This window comes from Mastigoproctus giganteus, chromosome 2 (genome assembly GCF_048544385.1).
Source record: "Mastigoproctus giganteus isolate SK-2022 chromosome 2, ASM4854438v1, whole genome shotgun sequence".
NCBI lineage: Eukaryota > Metazoa > Arthropoda > Arachnida > Uropygi > Thelyphonidae > Mastigoproctus > Mastigoproctus giganteus.
In genome coordinates, this window is record NC_143576.1 from 254,783,301 (window position 1) to 254,802,951 (window position 19,651).

Genomic DNA, 19,651 nt, shown 5'->3' on the forward strand with positions numbered 1-19,651 from the left:
TCCTAACCATACAGCCACCACACTTTATCTTTTTCTCACAAACGACCCTTCTAAGTACCTGGTTGAAGTGAGAGGTCCTTTAGGTACCTCAGATCACAACTTGGTGATTGTCTCTTCTCCAATGGAGCCTTTATCTCATGGCTATTCCCAACCTCGTATTGTTTGGCATTACAAGAATGCAAAATGGTATCACATGTGAGATTTCTTTTCCTTGGTCGGATTACTGTTTGAAAACTTCTGATGTCAACGTTTGCTCAGATCGTGTCAGTGAAATTATTCTTGCAGGAATGGAATCCTTTATCCCACACTCCACTTTAAAGTCTCTTCTTTATCTAAACCTTGGTTTTCCAATAAATGTGCTAAGGCTGTTCAAGGGAAGAATGTTGCATATTGTAATTGGCTTATTTCTAATTCTTCGGTTTCATTTTCTGCCTACACCAAATCTTGCAACAATTGTAAGGCAGTTACTAATCAGTCCAAACTAGAGTTTGAACAGGCTAAGAGTAGAAAACTTGCTTCTTCCCCTAATGGTAGCCGAGCATTTTGGTCTCTTGCCAAAGCTATTGGCCGCAACTTTTGCCCATCTGTGCTCCCACCTCTGTCCAAACCAGATGGTTCTATTGTCACTTCAGCCAAGGATAAAGCTGACCTGCTAGCATCCCATTTTTCTTCCAACTCATGTATTAATGATCTTGGTAAAACACCTCCCACCATTCCCAACACACTCCATTCAATGCCTCCTGTGGTTTTCCGTCAAAAGAATGTCAGAAGGATTTTGACAAATCTTGATGCTAAGAAAGCTCCAGGTCCCGATGTTATTTCTCCACTTGTTCTCAAAACCTGTGCTCCTGAAATTACTCCTGTTCTTTGCCACCTTTTTTTCACTTTCTTATTCCAAAGGTGTTTTTCCTTCTGCTTGGAAATTTGCTCAAATCGAGCCAGTTCCTAAAAAGGGTGACAAATCCCTCCCATCCAATTATCGTCCCATTGCAATTACTTCTACTCTTTCTAAAGTAATGGAGAAATCAATTAACCACCAAGTCTTAAAACTACCTAGAAACCTTCTGTCTGATCAATGATCACCAGTATGGATTCATCAGTGTCGATCCACTGGTGATATTCTGGCTTATGTTACCCATTTATATATTAATTCAATGGAAAAGTTCGGTGAAACATATGCAGTTGCTCTTGACATCTCAAAGGCTTTTGAGCGTGTTTGGCATAAAGGTCTTCTAAACTAGCTTCCATCTTATGGTTTGCCAATTGTCTTTTGTAATTGGATATCCAGTTTTCTCTCACTGAGGGTGATGGTAGATGTCTCTCTGTCTTCTAACTTCTTCACTAAAGCTCGTGTCACTCAAAGTTCAGTTCTTTCCCTCACTGTTATTTGTTATTTGGTTTTTTTTAGGAGCATTAGCAACTAAGGCCATATTGCTCCGGGAATATGCGGCTGTTATTCCCTGACCTTTCCGCATCCTCCGTATTTGGTGGTGACGGGCTCGAACCCCGGTCTAATCAAGAAGGGTGTGCTACACACTACTGCTCCTTCCCACCTGGATATGGAGGTGCCTTTCCCCCACTCTTTTCCTCTTGTGGGCTCGAACCGCGGTCTAATCAAGAAGGGTGTGCTACACACTGCTGCTCCTTCCCACCTGGATATGGAGGTGCCTTTCCCCCACTCTTTTCCTCTTGTGGGCTCGAACCGCGGTCTAATCAAGAAGGGTGTGCTACACACTGCTGCTCCTTCCCACCTGGATATGGAGGTGCCTTTCCCCCACTCTTTTCCTCTTGTATATTAATGACCTTCTTCCATTGACTGGAAATCCTATCCATAGTTTTGCCGATGATAGCACATTGCATTCCACTTTCCATTTTGAGAAACCTTGCCCTGCTCAATCAGCTTCAACTTCTCGAATATCTGCTACCAATTCCTTAAATGCCGATCTCCAGTGGGGCAAAGACAACTTAGTTGATTTCAATCCTTCTAAAACTCAGTCTTGTCTTATCTCGCAAAAAAGGATTCTTCTGCTCCTATGCTTATCTTTAGTGACACTCCGATTTCTAGGCAAAATGATATATCTCTTTTGGGGATTACCCTGACTTCTAATCTCTCTTGGCACAAGCACATTACAAAAAATTGCTTCCTCTGCATCTAAAAAACTTGGTTTTCTTTTTCGCTCTCGGCATTACTTTTCTTCCAAACAGCTGTTCACTCTGTACAAATCGCAAATTTGCCCTACTATGGAATATTGTTCCCCCATCTGGGGTGGTGCCCCCAAAACCTCTCTCAGGCTTCTTGATTCTGTTCAGAAGAGGGATGTTAGGTTAATTAATGATTCATCTCTAACAGAGTCTCTCCACTCGCTGTCTCATAGACGTACTGTTTCTGCTGCATGCCTCTTCTACAGATATTTCCATGGGCGCTGTTCTTTTGAATTGGGTTCTATAATGCCCGCTCTCTCTAATCTCTCTTGGCACAAGCACATTACAAAAAATTGCTTCCTCTGCATCTAAAAAACTTGGTTTTCTTTTTCGCTCTCGGCATTACTTTTCTTCCAAACAGCTGTTCACTCTGTACAAATCGCAAATTTGCCCTACTATGGAATATTGTTCCCCCATCTGGGGTGGTGCCCCCAAAACCTCTCTCAGGCTTCTTGATTCTGTTCAGAAGAGGGATGTTAGGTTAATTAATGATTCATCTCTAACAGAGTCTCTCCACTCGCTGTCTCATAGACGTACTGTTTCTGCTGCATGCCTCTTCTACAGATATTTCCATGGGCGCTGTTCTTTTGAATTGGGTTCTATAATGCCCGCTCTCTCTTTCAAAACAGTCCGAACACAAGTGCCGCCATCAAACAACATCCATTTACTGTCCAACTTCAAACTCAGAACGAACTTTTCATCTTCCTTGTTTATTCATTCAACTGCTATTTTCTGGAACAACCTTCCTTCATACGTATTTCCTGAAAATTACAGTCTACAGGAGTTTAAGTCCAATGTCAATAAATATCTTCTTTCGTCTTCTCAACCTCCAACCCTAGCACGGTACCAAGTACTATAGGTTCTAATACCTCTCGTGTTTGGGGTTACATAAAAAAAAAAAAAAAAAAAACCTTTAATTTTTTCAGTCCTAACAAAAACCAGATAGGATTGGTTGGGCTGTTATTTGTCATCACATTCCTTTGACCAATGAGGTTCAATCTGTTGATAGTTTAGCATACTAAGAATCTGTCTTACCTTTGAAAGTCACATCAATCCTTGCAAAATGCAGACCATAGTGATCATACCATAAAGAAGTGGCAGTTCAGTTGAACAATCGCTGACTGAACTGTAAAAAAACTAGTTGCCACAGCAACTATGACAACTGTGTTTGTTGAGCCCTGGTCATAATGACTATATTTTACAATTGTTGCTCGCCAGCTGTATTTATAATTACAATTGCTGAGCCTATAACCAATACATGAAATACTTAGTCACACAGTATATATCAGTCTTTAGCCTGTAATCTTGCTCTTTCTTTTTTGCCCACATTTATGGGTATAATTTTTTTCCCACATATTACAAATTTTATTATTATTATTTTTTTTTGATTATGAAAAAACTTTTTTTTTTTTTTCCAAATAATTTTTCTTGCTATATTGCAAGATTTCTTTAAATATTGGAAATTTTTCATAAATGCTAGTGAACATGTGAGTAAGTTGTGTCTTCCTCATTTTATAGGTAAAGCCTTTGGGAACATAGGTGGCTATATTGCAAGTTCAGCAACACTTGTGGACATGATACGTAGTTATGCAGCAGGATTTATTTTTACAACTGCCATAGGACCTGCTACTTTAAAAGCAGCATTAGCATCAATAAGAGTGTGTATTCAGTTTTCAATATTTTCAATGAAATTTAAAGTACAGTATATTTAGAAATGCTAGGCTTGGTTTCTCTCTCAATATAATTCTGTCATATCTTTGGGTATATTTTCTTCTTATTCTCATATGATTTCATCTCTATAATTTTATTACTGGACTTAATTGATATTGGTAAATAATATATAAAAAATTTATGTCTATTTTTGTTTTCCGGTATTTAATGTTTTCATTTCTAGTTTTCTTTTTGCTTGAAGGTTTTCTATATTTTACCATAAGTTTGTTTTTATCGATTCATTGCATATTCGGTGATTTCTCTATGCCTTATTGAAATACAGGCCGCACCTCATCGATCAGGCAGTTACACTCCCAGTATGTTGAAGTACCATTGCTATATGCTGTGATTGTCTTTTTATGTCTATATGCTATCATATTCTAAATTTTTATGCCTTATGAATTATTAGAGGAGGATTGGGGTACTATTTCTATCCTATTTCTTCCTTCATGTTGCCTTTTTTAGCCTCAGCTTATTTCTTACCTTCTGTTATCTCCCCCACCTCCTCGCATCTCATATATATAATTTGTGTACACATTTGTTCAATCTGCTATCTGTTGGGCTAGCTATTATTCTGCCACTATGTATGTGCCTAAATTTCGATAAGTTATTTTTTTATTACACCTTTCTAACTCTGTCCTATTGTCATATTATTAGGGCCTACTGTTACTGGCAGGTAGCAATCAGAAACAGATAGATAGGTTTTGTTGATTATTATTTGGATGTATTGAATGATGCTAGCCCTTCATAATGTGCCATTAAATGGATTAGCTATAATTATTAGTTATTTTATTACTATAATTTTTTTTTGGGCCTTTTTTTGTTAATAGCATAAGGCATATATTTTTTTTTCTTCCAGTATTAACTAACCTGTTTCCTATTTTTATTTCTAATTTGCATAATTTTTTGTATACCTATAATTCTCTCTCTCTCTCTATATATATATATATATTGCCAGAATAATTGCCAGTAGCATGGCAAACCAGTAGAGCGAAAGCTTTTAGCTTATTATAAGCAACATGTAGTGGATTGTGCTGTTCTGCTGCCACTGATGTTAGCTTTTCTACTGTTTTTTTCTTATTTATTTTTAATATATATTTTTATTAATTTTTATCCCTCTATTTTATATTTGGATTAATTGTATTTTATATATATATTATGAAGAAAGTGTAAAGAAGGTTTTGTTTAATCATATTGAATGTACGGTATACACCAGAAGTGAATTCTATGAAATGGATAAGGCGTGTAGTGATAACCAGGTAAGAGACGAAAAAGGAACAGGTAAGAAATGAAAAGGCGACCAGAAAGGTTACATTGCAGTGTTTTCACAATTTCAGTGTATAAAGTGAAACTTCTCCTAACGGACACCTCTCTATAACGGACATTTTCAAATTCCCCAACTCACCTCTATTGGTTTTAACTTCTGTTTTTCAGCTTCTGTCTAGCGGACATTCTCTGTAACGGACGCGGACAGGCAATCTGCACTGTTTCGTTTAGATTAGCACTTAATTTGATCTCCCCATAACGGACAGCGGGCGAGCTCACGGCCCTTTTCCTAGGAACTTTTCTTCCACGCATTGCCTCAATCGTGTGTTTATTTTCTTTTTCCGATTCTCTGAATTTTATCAAGGTTTACATCGCGGTTCTAAACCCTTTTTTCAAGAATTTTAAGGCACGTGTTAAACTTCTGATGAATTCGGTGTGTGCAGGGGGGGGGGATTTGGTCAGCCTTTCGTCTTTTCAGTTTCAGTTTGGTTCAGTGTCGTGTGAAGTGCACAGTGTCTTCTCGTAAGCATTTAACTTTAAAAGATAAAGTCGAACTCATTAATGCATATGATCGGCAAAAAAATAGTGTTCGGAATCTCGCTGTAATCTCTTTACCAGTTTTGCTTGGTTAACTCAGGAATTTATTTTGAATATAATTATTAGCTATATGGTGCAATGAAGCCTGAGGCTTATGCTGCACCAGCCACAAAAAAATTCCTGAGTTACCCTGAGAGAGAGAGAGAGAGAGAGAGAGAGAGAGAGAGAAGTAGAAGGAAATCACCAAGAAAGAGAAGAATGATGATATCCAGCTCAGGACCCTGGGTGTGCCAAACCCATACTCACCAGATGTGAGCCCCTGGGGATATATGTACTTAATTTTAAATAAATGGTGGTTTACATATATGACAGCGAACTGTAATAAGAGAGTCAAAGCTAATACCCTCATTTATGCTATTTAAAAATTTAATATTTAAATCTAATTGTCATTAGATGTAATTCCAACACACACACACGCACTTTTATGGGGCAGTTTATAGCAAGAGAATTATATTAAGAAACATACGGAGATAGATCTATGAACAACACATAGATGAATATAATATACAATAGGATAAGTTACAAAACTTATGATTTCCTACCATCACTACTCATTGAATATATATATATATATATATATATATATATATATATATATATATTAAAAAGGTTTTCCTCCTAGCAATATTTATTCGAACCAATAGAAGAAGAGGATGGGGAAATTACATCACTAAAAATGCGCAAGTAAATAATTACGTCAGTCATTTCCTAATTAGATTTTGATCAGTGTGTTATAATGTTAGTATAATATTATTACTATACAAATAATAACAAAACCATACAAATATTTACAAAATACTAAACTATTTACAATTGTAGCTCTACTATGTGGGGACGATGGGTCCCTTCATCAGCTGATATTAATATACAAAAAACATTATAGTGGAACATCAAATGACGCCGGGTGTGGGCATATATTTGACAGTGGCACATGCACAAGGTTGGTGAACGTTAAATGGAAGGAACACAAATGGGTTACTGGGCAGAATCAGACACTTGATGTTGACAATGTAGAGGACGTATGTGGAATGCATGCCAATGTTCACGCATTGCAAGGCAACTGCCTCCATAATGTTCACCAACCTCGTGCATGTGCTTCACTGTCTAATACATAACCACGCCCGACATCATTTCGTGTTCCGTTGTAACTTTTTTGTAGGCCTTCGTAGCCGAGCGGGAGTGCAGTAGCACACGCTCCTTGAGTAGACCGGGGTTCTAGCCCCTGACTGCTAAATACGGTCGATCTGCCAACCCGCACTGTACCAGCGTGGCAGATTATGGTCCATTTCCCTCAACATGAATTGTTGAGGAGGCTTCCATCCTGCAACACCTCTGTTGCAGTGGGTTGATAATGGCTACAGTTTGCTTTTTTTTTTTTTTTTTTTTTGTAACTTTTTTGTATATTAATGTCAGCTGATGAAGGGACCCATCGTCCCGATATAGTTTGGTTATTTGTATATTTTGAAAATATTTTAGTCCTGCTCTTTCAGATGGAACAATATCCCTCATGCATTATGGAACCTGAAGCAAAAGGCCTTTTCCTAAGTGACCTATGTAAACGCAGGTAAATTCAACCTTGAGAATGCGGTGTGGTGGAGTAGCCAATGGGAGAAGAGGGATGCAGATCACGTGGTACAAGTGGGCGGGGCAATTACTTCACTACAAATGCACAAGTAAATAATTACATAGGTCATTTCCTGATTAGATATCGATCAGTGAGTTTTGACAGGTATGTCTTTTATGCATAAAAGATTTATATTTACATTACTCCATCATACCTCTACATTTTACATAGAAATGCATGGGGGTTGGCGAGTAGGGGCGAAGCCACCTAGTATATGTTGTAGATAAAACTTAATAAAAGATAAAATCTTTAAAATAAACTAAAAGAAAATGCAGATTTCAAGCTGATTACCCATCATTAGACCCTTTCAGAAAGCTCAACATCTTTTTTTTAGGTGAACCCTCTATCCTTTATTCTCGGTACACTGCCCAGAAAGCTTCATATCCACCTGTACTACAACTCCCAAATCTTTTTCTACTGTTTTTAATTCAAGCCCACTGAGTGTATAAATTATTTTGGTGTTGCTATTCACCAAGTTTGCTGCCTTGAAATTAAAACATAGCTGCCACTTTTCTGGCCATCCAGAAAAGTGGCAGCCCTGAAGAGTATTTCTTAGTGAGTATGAAAAGTCTAGTAGCTTCTAATATTAATTCCTTGAATGCTTCCCATTTAGAATTTCTGATTGTAACATCATCAGTTGGTCCCACTGTATAGAATTTAAACCTGTCTGAGACCACTGTATTCATCTTTACGAAAGTGAAAACCCTTCCGTTTACCCTCAATAGTAGTTACATCTTTAGGTAAAGATGTAACTACAATCAAGATACATTGTGATCACTGCCACCTAGTGGTTCCTTTTTCTGCAGATTCTTAATGCATGAATAATCACTTCTTATGATCAAATCAATAGTATTACTTCCTCTGGTTGTCTCTCTAACATGCTGCTGTAGAAAAAGAGTCATCCAATAAATCCACAGTCTTCTAGTCTGTAAGTGACCAACCCACATGTTCTAGTAAGCATGTAATATTTTTGTATGGACTCGAGGGTGGGGCAGAATTTATTTGAAAAACCAGAACACTAAAAGAACACTTTATAATTATTTATAAAAAAAATTTGCTTTTTGCTAATAACCATTTACTTACAGGTAACATCTTCTTTTGGTTTAGATTCTAAAAGGAGAAGAAGGTTTCCAGTTAAGAGAAAAACATCAGGAAGCAGTTCGGTATCTAAGGAATTCCCTAATGGCTGTTGGGATGCCGGTAGTACATTGCCCTAGTCACATCATTCCTGTACATGCAAGTATTTTGTTTTGTTTTTTTTTTCTCTTTAAGAAAATTAAATGATATATTTGAAGTTTTCTAGTGCTTTTGTTATTTGTTTCATAATCATTTGTGTATGATTACAGATAGGTGATCCATGGTTTTGTTCACAAGTATCGGACCAACTGATTGAAAAGCACAGCCATTATGTCCAGTCTATTAATTATCCCACTGTGCCACGAGGAGAGGAGAAATTAAGAATTGCACCAACCCCGTTTCATTCCAAAGATATGATTGATAAATTGGTTGCAGATTTGCTAGATGTTTGGCACTTCTTGGGATTAACTCTTAAGGAAGAAGTATGTTCACAGGTTTGTGTCATCTTCTTTCTCTCTTGTGATTCCATGATATAAAATATCAGCTTTTTAACATTGTTTTTGATAAATTAAAACAATCTATATTTTCTGGAATATTTTTGATATACACTGCAATCAGCAACATCAGTTTGATGAATATCAATGCCTATTCTTAGAGTGAAATTATCCACTATACAACTGACTTTCCAAATACGTTTTTCTTTGTTTCATTTATTTATGCAGATAAAATTGAAGAAAATATTAGACAGATGTTAAAATTCAAACTGGCATAATTCTAGCAAATATTTTAATGCGTTAAATGCTGATTTAACTGACTCCAGGAATAATAGACAGCAACCACTGGACTAGGCTTTTTGTCTGTGTGGAACTCAGTGAAGTAAACTACCTCAGTGAATATTTTATGACTTAAAATATTATCACAGTAAAGTAAATATAACTTGCAACTAATGAGATGGCAGACCTTGCTTTCATTTATCAATACAGTATCCAATAATAATGAATCTAGAGCCATTGCCCACTGCAGGATGTAGAAAAGAGCCTCCTCAACAAATCATGCTGAGGGAACTTGATAAATGCAATGAAATCCTCCCCTGTTATCTTTGACCTCCCATATTCTCTAATTGGTCATACAGCATTTTCTGTTTTCATTTAATATACTATGGATACTTGGATTTCAGGAAAGCTTTTGATACTGTTGCACATGGAAGACTGCTGTACAAATTGGAGTGGTATGGCATTAAGGGCAAGTTTCTACAATGGATAAAGGGATGGTTGAGTGGGAGATGGCAGAGAGTGGTAATAGATGGACACTACTCTGTGTGGACTAATGTTACTAGTGGTGTTCCCCAGGGTTCGGTGCTGGGCCCATTGTGGTTTTGTGTATTTATCAGTGAAGGTATATCAGGCTTAATGTCCAAGTTTGCAGATGATACAAAGGTTGACAGGGTTGTTAAGGACAGTAAAGACAGTATGCTACTGCAACAAAATCTAAAAAAAGTTATGCAGATGGGCTGAGAAGTGGCAACTGAAGTTTAACATTGACAAATGCAAGGTACTGCATATGGGTAGTAGTAACTCAAGAGAAATGTACCAACTGTGTGGTACTACACTCAGGGAGGTGGAGAATGAAAAAGACCTGGGGGTAATTGTTCAGTCAGATATGAAGTTCTCTGAGCAGTGCGGACGGGCTGCCAGAGCTGGTCATGGAGTTTTGTCATCAATGATATATAGGAATTTTGCTAGCAGAGACAAGGAGGTGATTATCCCTTTGTATAAGGCAATGGTCGGGCCACACCTTGAGTACTGCATACAGGTCTGCAGGCCTCATTTTAGGAAGGATGTAGAGTTGCTAGAATGAGTACAGAGAAGGGGAACAAGTTTGGTGAGTGGAATAATGGGGTGCTCTTACCAAGAGAGGCTTAAATTCTGCAAGTTGCAGCATCTGGAGACTAGGCACCTGTGAGGTGATCTGATTGAAGTGTACAAGGCCTTGAATGGTTTGAGCAGGCTCAATGCTGATGGGATACTTCTGCTTGCTCAGATTAAGAACCTTAGGGGGCATAGATTCAAATCGAGGAAGGACAGTTGCAGAACAGATGTGCAGAAGTTTGTTTTTAGTCAGCAGGTAGTTGATTGCTGGAACACACTTCCATCTGTTGTGGAAGTTGATAGCTTAAATAAATTTAAGGCTGAACCAGACAAACATTTGGAGTGGGAAGTTTTTTTTTGGCTGCTAATAATATGCCATGCTGGTCCAGTGTGGTTTGGCAGATTGATCATATCTACCAGTCAGGGGCTGAAACCCTGATCTACTTAAAGAGCATGTTGCACTCCTGTTCTTGACCACTCTGTCACCATACATATAGAGGCGGGCCTCAATTAATTCGTCCCGCAAGCACATCGCGTAAAAAGGAAACACGTTAATCGAATATCATAACCAATAGGAAAAATTATAATTGGTCCTTGACCTTCTGGAATGTCCATAAAGAATTTTAAAAATGCCTTTTAAATAACTTTTTAGAGTTATTTAAAATATAAAAGATAATGAAAATAATTATGGAATTAAAATGTTTATTGCATAAAACAGCGGTTCTTAAACTGTGCGCCGCGGAATATTTTAAATTTTCGAGGGAAACACAGCGATACTCGACATCTGTCGGACACTGCGTGAACTACTAGCTCTAGGTAGTTCACAGTTTCAGCATTTCTTATTAAGTTGTTTGGACCTAACTACTAAATGAAACTGTTAGGAATTTCTTTTGGTCTGGGTGCGCCTTGAAAAAATTACTGAAACATTAAAAGCACCGTGAACCGAGAAACTTTGGGAACCTCTGACATAAAATACACAATGAAGAAATTACTGTTGCGGAAATATTTGAACAGTGTTGACTTTCTCTTTTCATCAGTCAATTTCCAATAGCCAACAATAATCTTCTCTGGGCCCTGGCAAAATAAATATTGCAGAGAACATCAAACCTTTTGTTTGAGGTTCTATGCGATACGAAAGATTTCATCTAATTCTTTTACCGTTATCTCCTTCGCAGTAACATTTTCATCTGGCTCACTTAAAAATTTGAATTTTTAAATGCAAGTCTGCATTGACTTTATTAGCAGGAGACAAACACGTCTTCTTCTGATGGTTGATGGAACACACCGAGGTGGGCAGCAGGCAAACTTTTGTTTATTGACCGTACGCCTCGCGGTAAGCTTAACGTGCAATTCAAATCTTTTTCAACTATCGCATAAAAAAAAAGATCGCGTTAACTGGAAATTTGCATTGTGTAAAGTGGTATCATTTTTCAAATAGCATTAACTGAATATCGCGTTATGCGAGGCCTAGCTGTATTCAATAATTGTTATTCTAACTGGAAGTTACTCCCTTTTATATGAATGTAAATGTTGAATACACATTAGATATTCTTTAGGATATGTTAAATAATAATTCTATACCAATTAATTATAAGAAGCTTCCTATAAAAGTAATTTTTCACTTAATTAACCTTTTAGTTGAAGCCAACTATATCACCTTTTGAGACAAAGTATATAAACAAATTTTTGATTTGCCAATGGGATGAGTCTAAGTGACTTAATAACTGTAAGAAGCATTTTTGTTCTTTTATGACTACTTCAGTGGTCATAAAAGAACAAAAATGCTGGTCGTGGTTCCATTTAGAGAAAAATGTGTGCATGAGAAATTTTTGCTTCCATGTGAATTTGGCTAACAGTGCTGTAATTCATTCAGTATCACCAAGAAGAAATATGGTGTAACATTTCTCCATTATAGTACCATTTATTAGTTTCCGTTAGATTCTGCAGTTCAAAACTTTGTCTCCATTTTTCTTTTTCATAATGCCATCATAACATTCTAGCAACCTGGAAACTATATGCATTTCTTTAGTGTGATGAACAATTGGATTTAATAGAAAGGCCTTCCTCCATATAGTTCCCTGTTAAATTGTTACCAAGTTAATTAATGATGCAAGCATTATATATATATATATATATATATATATATTTTTTTTTTTTTTTTAATTAAATGATTTTTCTTTACATGCGATTAATAGAAGTGAAAAATAAATATACAATCTATTCCCAACATACGTAAGACATACATTCCAGGACTTCTTACGTAAGCCGATTTTTACATAACTCAGGAATGACTAATAAAATATTGCTACTATATCCTGATATGCCAAAATTACAAAAACCACATATCCTCAGAAGAATGAAAAAAAAAAAGTTATATACCCTAACAATTAAAAACTTTTTATCTGGGGACAGTGGTGAAGTAGTCAGAGTGGCACATAAGAAATTGATAGTATGTAGCAGAGCTATGGTGCTCAATATGTTCTACATTGATATCAATAACACACTATCCGACACACTAACAAATTGAATACATTATCGTGGGTATCAAGACAGGTTCATAAGAGTTCAAACACATGCTCGCGATGTTTTGGCCAAGTGCATTGCTGACCCCCACACACAGGTGAACAACACACTACCCCATAATCAGAATGCTTTAGCTAGTGCTCGAACACCCCCCGCCCAACATGTAAATGTACCTGCATATCAACAGGTTACAAATCTTTCCTTGTATACACTATCATATATAGATACAGTTGTCATTGTAATACTCGATAAAACTGATTATATAAGTAAAGTTAGATTGAATTATTTCAGATTCATTCCTCTACTTATCATGAGGTAGACACGGTACTGTTTACCAATTTGGTCATTCAGTACAATAAAACGTTAACCGTGTATTGAAAAAAATTACTACATTACCATGTCTCAGTTAAAGGAATTGAAGGCCAGAACAAACAACATTCCTGCACTTTTCGGTCAGGTAAAACTGCACAAAACCAGATTTCCTATTTTGGCCCATTGTTTCTTACAGAAACTCAGCATTTTCATCCTTAGCCACACTTTTATAACATTATAAAGTCCTTTAGACAGGCGATACAATTTGGGATAAAAAACTACGATACATTATTGAATAACTTTAAGGACTGGAGGCTCAGCAATAATGATAATTTATTCTCACTGGATGTTACTTCTTTATATACGAATGTAAATGTTGAATACACATTAGATATTCTTTGGGATATGTTAAATAATAAATCTATACCAATTAATTATAAGAACCTTCCTATTAAAGAAATTTTTCGCTTAAACTTTTAGTTGATGCCAACTATATCACCTTTCAAGACAAAGAATATAAACAAATTTTTGGTTTGCCAATGTGATTGAGTCTAAGTGACAGTATCAGAGGTCTATCTTTCAACAATTGCGCATATATATTTGACTCCTTTTCTACCCTGTATCACGTACTGCGGGAGGTATTTAGATGATGTTCTGGTTATTACTGATAGTAGAACATTTTACATTCGTTTAATAATATTCATCCTAGACTCAATTTTCCATTGGAAAGAGAAAATATGGATGCTAAGTCATTAAATTTTCTAAATTTCACACTTACTCAGGACACGAATAAAATCTAATTTAACCTCTATCAAAAACCAACAAATCTTTTAATCATTGAGGAACTGATCTTTAATCAGTTTCTCAATACTTATAAATATTCAATGATAGAATCTGCTTTAGACTCAGAAATACAGATATTATCCAGCAGATTCTTAAACAGGGGTTACTACTTGCTACAGTAAACTGAATTGGGGTACAAGCTAAGGGACCAAATATGGAGGATGCGGAAAGGTCAGGGAATGACCACCGCATATCCTCGAGCAATATGGCCTTTGTTGCTAATGCTCCTAAAAACCAAATTAGCATTAGCATTAGTAGAGGCATTTGATGCAAGAAAGCAAGCTTATGCAGCATCAGCCAAAAAAAAAAACCCACTTCACCCCTCTGTGGAAGTGGGTTTTTTTTTTTAATAACAAACAAACATAATAACAAATAACAACTTAATAATAGTTTAATAACAAATTTTAATAACAAATAACAAACAAACAAACATAAGTAAACTGATACACTACTCTGGTCCCACTGTAGAATCAGTCAGCAGAACATTACAAAGATTATTTGAATTTAATTATTTACAAATAAAACACATATAACAGCACAGTGCTATTAAATTCTTGCAATCATTGCATACGACTTACAACAAAGGTGGTTTCAATATCATTGTTTTTCTTAAGATCCTCAAAAATAGAATGAGCCTTTGCTTTGATGAGGTGGAGGCTCAAGAAGATATTTTTTGATCTGGTCTGCCATCCACACAATGAGTAATTTTTCCATCTCACTTATTAGGCCTGTTCTAGCCTTGGTTATTATAGTTGACTTCATTGGTGCCGATCCCATCACATATTGTCTTTGTCCTTTATTATTGTGTTCACTGTTAACACTAATAAATCTAAATATCATGAGATACTTATTATTATTATTATTATTATTAGCCGTATGTTTCAAGGAAGCCTGAGGCTTAAGCTTCACTGGCCAAAAAAAATTTCTGAGTTACCAACAGACAGAGAGAGAGAGGGAGGGGGAGATTTACTAGTACTACTGTCACTTATTCTATTAGGCGGCACCATAACGGTCAAAATGAAATTTTCTCTAAACAACTTCACAGGGTTAAGTTGCAAGAGATGCTGTCACACCTTACGACGTGCCAATGAAGCATGCACTATATGATGATAGTTTGAAGCGAAGTCATTGAAAATGGTAGGACAACGTGAATTTCAACTTCACCACAATAACATACATAACTTTGCTCCCACTTCACTCTCAAACAAAACTGAACTGACTCTCTACAGTCCAGAAAGAAAGGAGTGTAGAGATGAGATGAAGGGCTAGAGCGTAATTCTCCAAAGAAATAGCCAATGGGATACAGTCCACATGGTTTGAACATTGTGGGGGTTTCTCTGAAGCACTTAGACTTCAACATTGACTTTGACTGAATGTTGTGGGGGTTTTTCTGGTGCTTCAACATTGTTCACCTGTCTCAAACATGTTGAATATTTCCAAATTTTTAAAGCAGAAAATGAAATGTTAACTCTAGTTATTTACCTAAATTCTAGTTACACTGCAGGTTATTATCAAACATAGTTTGTATGGGAACAAAAATAAAAACACATGTTCCTTCATTCAACTTTACTCTTTTAAAAATGATACAGAAAGTATCTTTATGATTTTGCCAAAAAAATTTACATAAGTTGGGGACTAACTGTAGTTATCTCCTTATCAACTAAGATTATAACTATAGAACAGTTAAGTCTTAGGTTATGTGTTCAGTTTAATTACAATTGTATATTTATTACTCTCCTCAAGTATACTCTTCACAAGCAATACCACGTTCACGAATTAATATTAATATTAACTCATGAATTATATTTTAATTAACAGTAGGAAGTTTGTTTCCAATTAGTCTAATCATTGGAGTTGACTGTGCTTGCTATCTAGGAGTCTAAAACACTAATGGAACTGATATTCAGGTGGACCCAATTTCAGTGATGTCCGAACGGTCTGTGACAGCCAAATCCTCTGCTTGTAATCCTGGATATAACCCCCATGCGCAAGCACACTGTGGATAACCACCAAGGTGTGAACCAATGTAAGCAGGGGTTGAGATGTGGTGCCCACCACACGGAAGAATGGTACCCGTTACCAGGCAATATTAGGTGGCAGATGACTCATCAACCAGTGCAATACCACCACTTTGCTTATTGGAGGCTTGAAGTGGTGGAACCCATGTTTAGTCTCTAGAGCTAAGTTCCGGTCAACCTTCCCTATCTCTTCCATCATGCAGTATAATTGATGACTTTTGAGGTTATGATGAATGTCGTGGCGAGATCCAATATTCCTTACATTTCGAGGGTACAGCTCTAAAACGGTGTTCGCAGGCCAGCTGCTAGTTAGTACACTGGACTGAACCTATTGTAACTCTCTAGGAGGCTTCCAGATCAGCTAATGTATAATCTTGCTACCCCTACTCTGCCTGATAGCGACTGGAGGGAGTCCGAGTAGTGTGTATGCCGGGAGCATTGTCGAGGCCACGTTATGTCAAAAACCTGGGTATATTCTTATCACGTGTATGCCATATCCAAAAATTTCATTACTTCAAACAGCATGTTCCACCCACTTTTTCTTACTATTGAATACACCATGAATTTTCCAACTAATAGAGCAAGCTTATCTGCAAAAAGATCTAAACCTCCCAAGCACTTCTGAATTAATTTCACAAATATACGTGGTCTCAATTCTAATTTCAACGATGTCCATTTCCACTTGCCGTCTGCCAAACCCCATGTACTTTTTCTGACAGAATCTCAGTTATCAGTTGATTCAACTACTGCTCATCTCAGATGCCCAAATTATTCGCTGTATGATTCCTTTCGCCTCAAAGGTGGTACTTGTGCATATGTCTGTTCTGATATTCCCTGTCAGAGACTTGGCAATTTGGAATATCCTCTTTGATCTTCTCTGGCTTAAAATCTCTCTACCTCATTGTGTCAAATTCATCTGTTGTCTCCACTAATCAGTTGGAGCTCTTTGACTTCCTCTCTTTGCAACTTTCCTAACAGTGAGGTAAGAGCTGGAAATTGAGGGATGGTGTAATGCTTTAAATGAATTGAGTAAACTACATGATGGTAACCTAGCTCCAACTTTTGGACAACATACATAAGGGTACATAAATTTATGTTGAAAACAGATGATTGCAGGATAGATGTGCAAAAATTTGCTTTCAGCCATTAGTGTAATTAATTGATTGTTGGAAGAAACTTCCATCTGGTATTGTGAAGTGGATAGTAGGAATAAATTTAGAGGATTAGACAAATTACCTTGCATTGTTTGCCTCTACTAATACTAATAGAAAACAAGCATAAAAATTTCCAGCAATGAAAAGGATAAAAGTGCAATATTATGTAAATTTGAATGGCTAAAAATCTAATTTTTATTAAAAAAAAAAAAAATCTACAAGATGTTACACATTGAGTTTTGTTTCGTTTAGGTTTGAAATGAAGGGTCAAACAAAGAGCACCTTTTGTGCAGCCATAATATCAATGGTCTTAAAGTGAAGAATATTCCTTTCTGTGTTAAAACAAATTTGTATTTTATATTTCCTAAAAAAAATATATACAAAACATGCATTATGGTGATTCTTTACCACTACTTCCATGTCTTGTTGCTGCCTTTCCATTCACTAACAAAATTAGAGAAACACACACTATACACAGTGAATCATACCACAGAATTTATGCTTTATAAACATTTCTTAAAAATGTGTATTTATTCTAATACATGAATGAAGTGAAAACATCAGCTGCAGAACTAATTCATGCACATTTCCAGCCAAGTAGCAAAAATTTATGGTCAATTCTTGTGATTTTCATATTTTTGAAAAATGAAAAATCATTGTGACCTGTTTGCATATTAATTTCCTAGAAGGTGTATAGGTTTATATCTTTGTATTAAGTGATAATAGAAATGAAGAGTGAATTTTTTTTTTTTTTTTTTTTTACAGGAATGTGAATTTTGTAAACGCCCTCTTCATTTTACCCACCTAGAATCAAGAGTTCGGCCTCCATGTGGATTTCAAGAAGGTTGTCCACAACTAGTTGCTGTTCACTAAATCTAAATGCTTTTGGTTGTAATAGTTGATTAACTGAGAATGCTATTTACTGAGTAACCGTTATATATTTTTTTCATCAGAACTCTATGTGCAGGGGATATATCTATTTAGTTATTAATAACTGACTAATCTATATTAGCCAGATTATTAATTTTGAAATAAATCATTTTCTTTTAAGCACTACTCTCTAATCCTTTACTCTGAAATACACATATACCATCTAAAACAGTGACACAACAAAAAAAAAAACACTTGTATTTACAAAGTTTTTAAGTTGATCATTACAATAGTTTTAGGATTTTTACCATTGGTTATGGTTGTGCTGCTTCCAGAATATCCTGGAAGCAGAATATGATGGCAATGATTGTGAATGGAAACAAACAAATCATTTACATAAAACACAAAAATATATATATTTTAGCAGCAGATAAAATGCTGCATCCTATGAGCTTTGTATAGTACCTTAAAACAGGTGCTAAAATATTTGCTGATTCTGCTAGTTTGTGGTGAAGGAGAGGATTAGGCATAGTAATGATTTAAAGGTGATGACCAAAAGGTGAAATAGAATTAGTTATTGCAGTACTTAAACCATCCTATTCTGATCTCCAGGGTACTGGGACATGCAGTACCTTGGAGATCGGTAGAGGAAGTACAGGACTACCATGAGCCCTCGTGACACTGCTAGAACTGGTTGAAAGATACGGAAAATTCTGCATGAAGAAATATAACCTGCAGAAACTATGTTAAAAGCTTCATTACAGAACAACCAGTGTATATACACAATATTTTGTTCTTAGTAATGAACACCAACAGTAGTGAAAAAGACTGATTTAATTGTATCTCATATTGTGACTACCTTCATGAGTTACCATGATATTGCACTACCTTGAATAAGTAATGCTTCACCAATGGAGAAGACTATTGTTACTTATTCTTGGAGGATACCACCACCCATACAGTGCAGTGCAGTTCAGTTTCAGGGCTTGTTGGCCGGGTGGATGGGTAGGTACCCTGGTCTTTGCAATTGTGTTAACCCAGTTGGGAAGTATAATTGCACAATATGAGAAATTCTCAAATGGTGTACATAGTAATAGAAAAATAAACACAATCCACAATAAACTAAGAATTTGAAATTCACTACAGATCTGCCAGAAAGTATTGCTTATTTGCAGTGTACAGTGCATCAGAGCAAGCCATATCATTAAGAGATCCACCACAAAGATTGGATAACAGGAAGCAAAAATTTCTGATGGATATACTTATCTGGCTTGAAAGAAATATAAAACTTATCACATCTGTAGGAGACCTGGAAATTGGGTGTTGGTAAGTGTACCACAGCAATAGGATTCTCATCTGAACTAAAGTTTTTGGTGCAGTTATTCAATCCCACATAACAGTGCAGTGTACTCATTCCCCATTTCTTGTCTGTGGGCAGAAATGGAACTGTTCCTTAGAACTACATGCTCCATCTTAATGGTTCGCAGCGAGTGATATTTAGCTGATAGAAATATCTTGTGACTTTTTTCAATCTGGTTATTTACCATTCTTTTGTATAGAAATATCAAGGTGTAGCCATCTAAGGAT

The 19,651-nt window shown here is 36.2% G+C and overlaps 1 protein-coding gene across 1 annotated transcript in view; it reads left to right on the top strand.

The window, feature by feature from the left end:
- Nucleotides 1–18,158, top strand: part of LOC150090393 (5-aminolevulinate synthase, erythroid-specific, mitochondrial-like) — a 91,896-nt gene extending 73,738 nt beyond the window's left edge. The window contains exons 8-11 of the mRNA XM_090369099.1: nucleotides 3,721–3,860; nucleotides 8,507–8,635; nucleotides 8,746–8,970; nucleotides 17,960–18,158. Of these exons, the coding sequence (XP_090225225.1) occupies nucleotides 3,721–3,860; nucleotides 8,507–8,635; nucleotides 8,746–8,970; nucleotides 17,960–18,067 (602 nt within the window). The 3' untranslated portion in view covers nucleotides 18,068–18,158. The remainder of the gene's footprint in view (nucleotides 1–3,720; nucleotides 3,861–8,506; nucleotides 8,636–8,745; nucleotides 8,971–17,959) is intronic.
- Nucleotides 18,159–19,651: the final 1,493 nt, after the last annotated feature.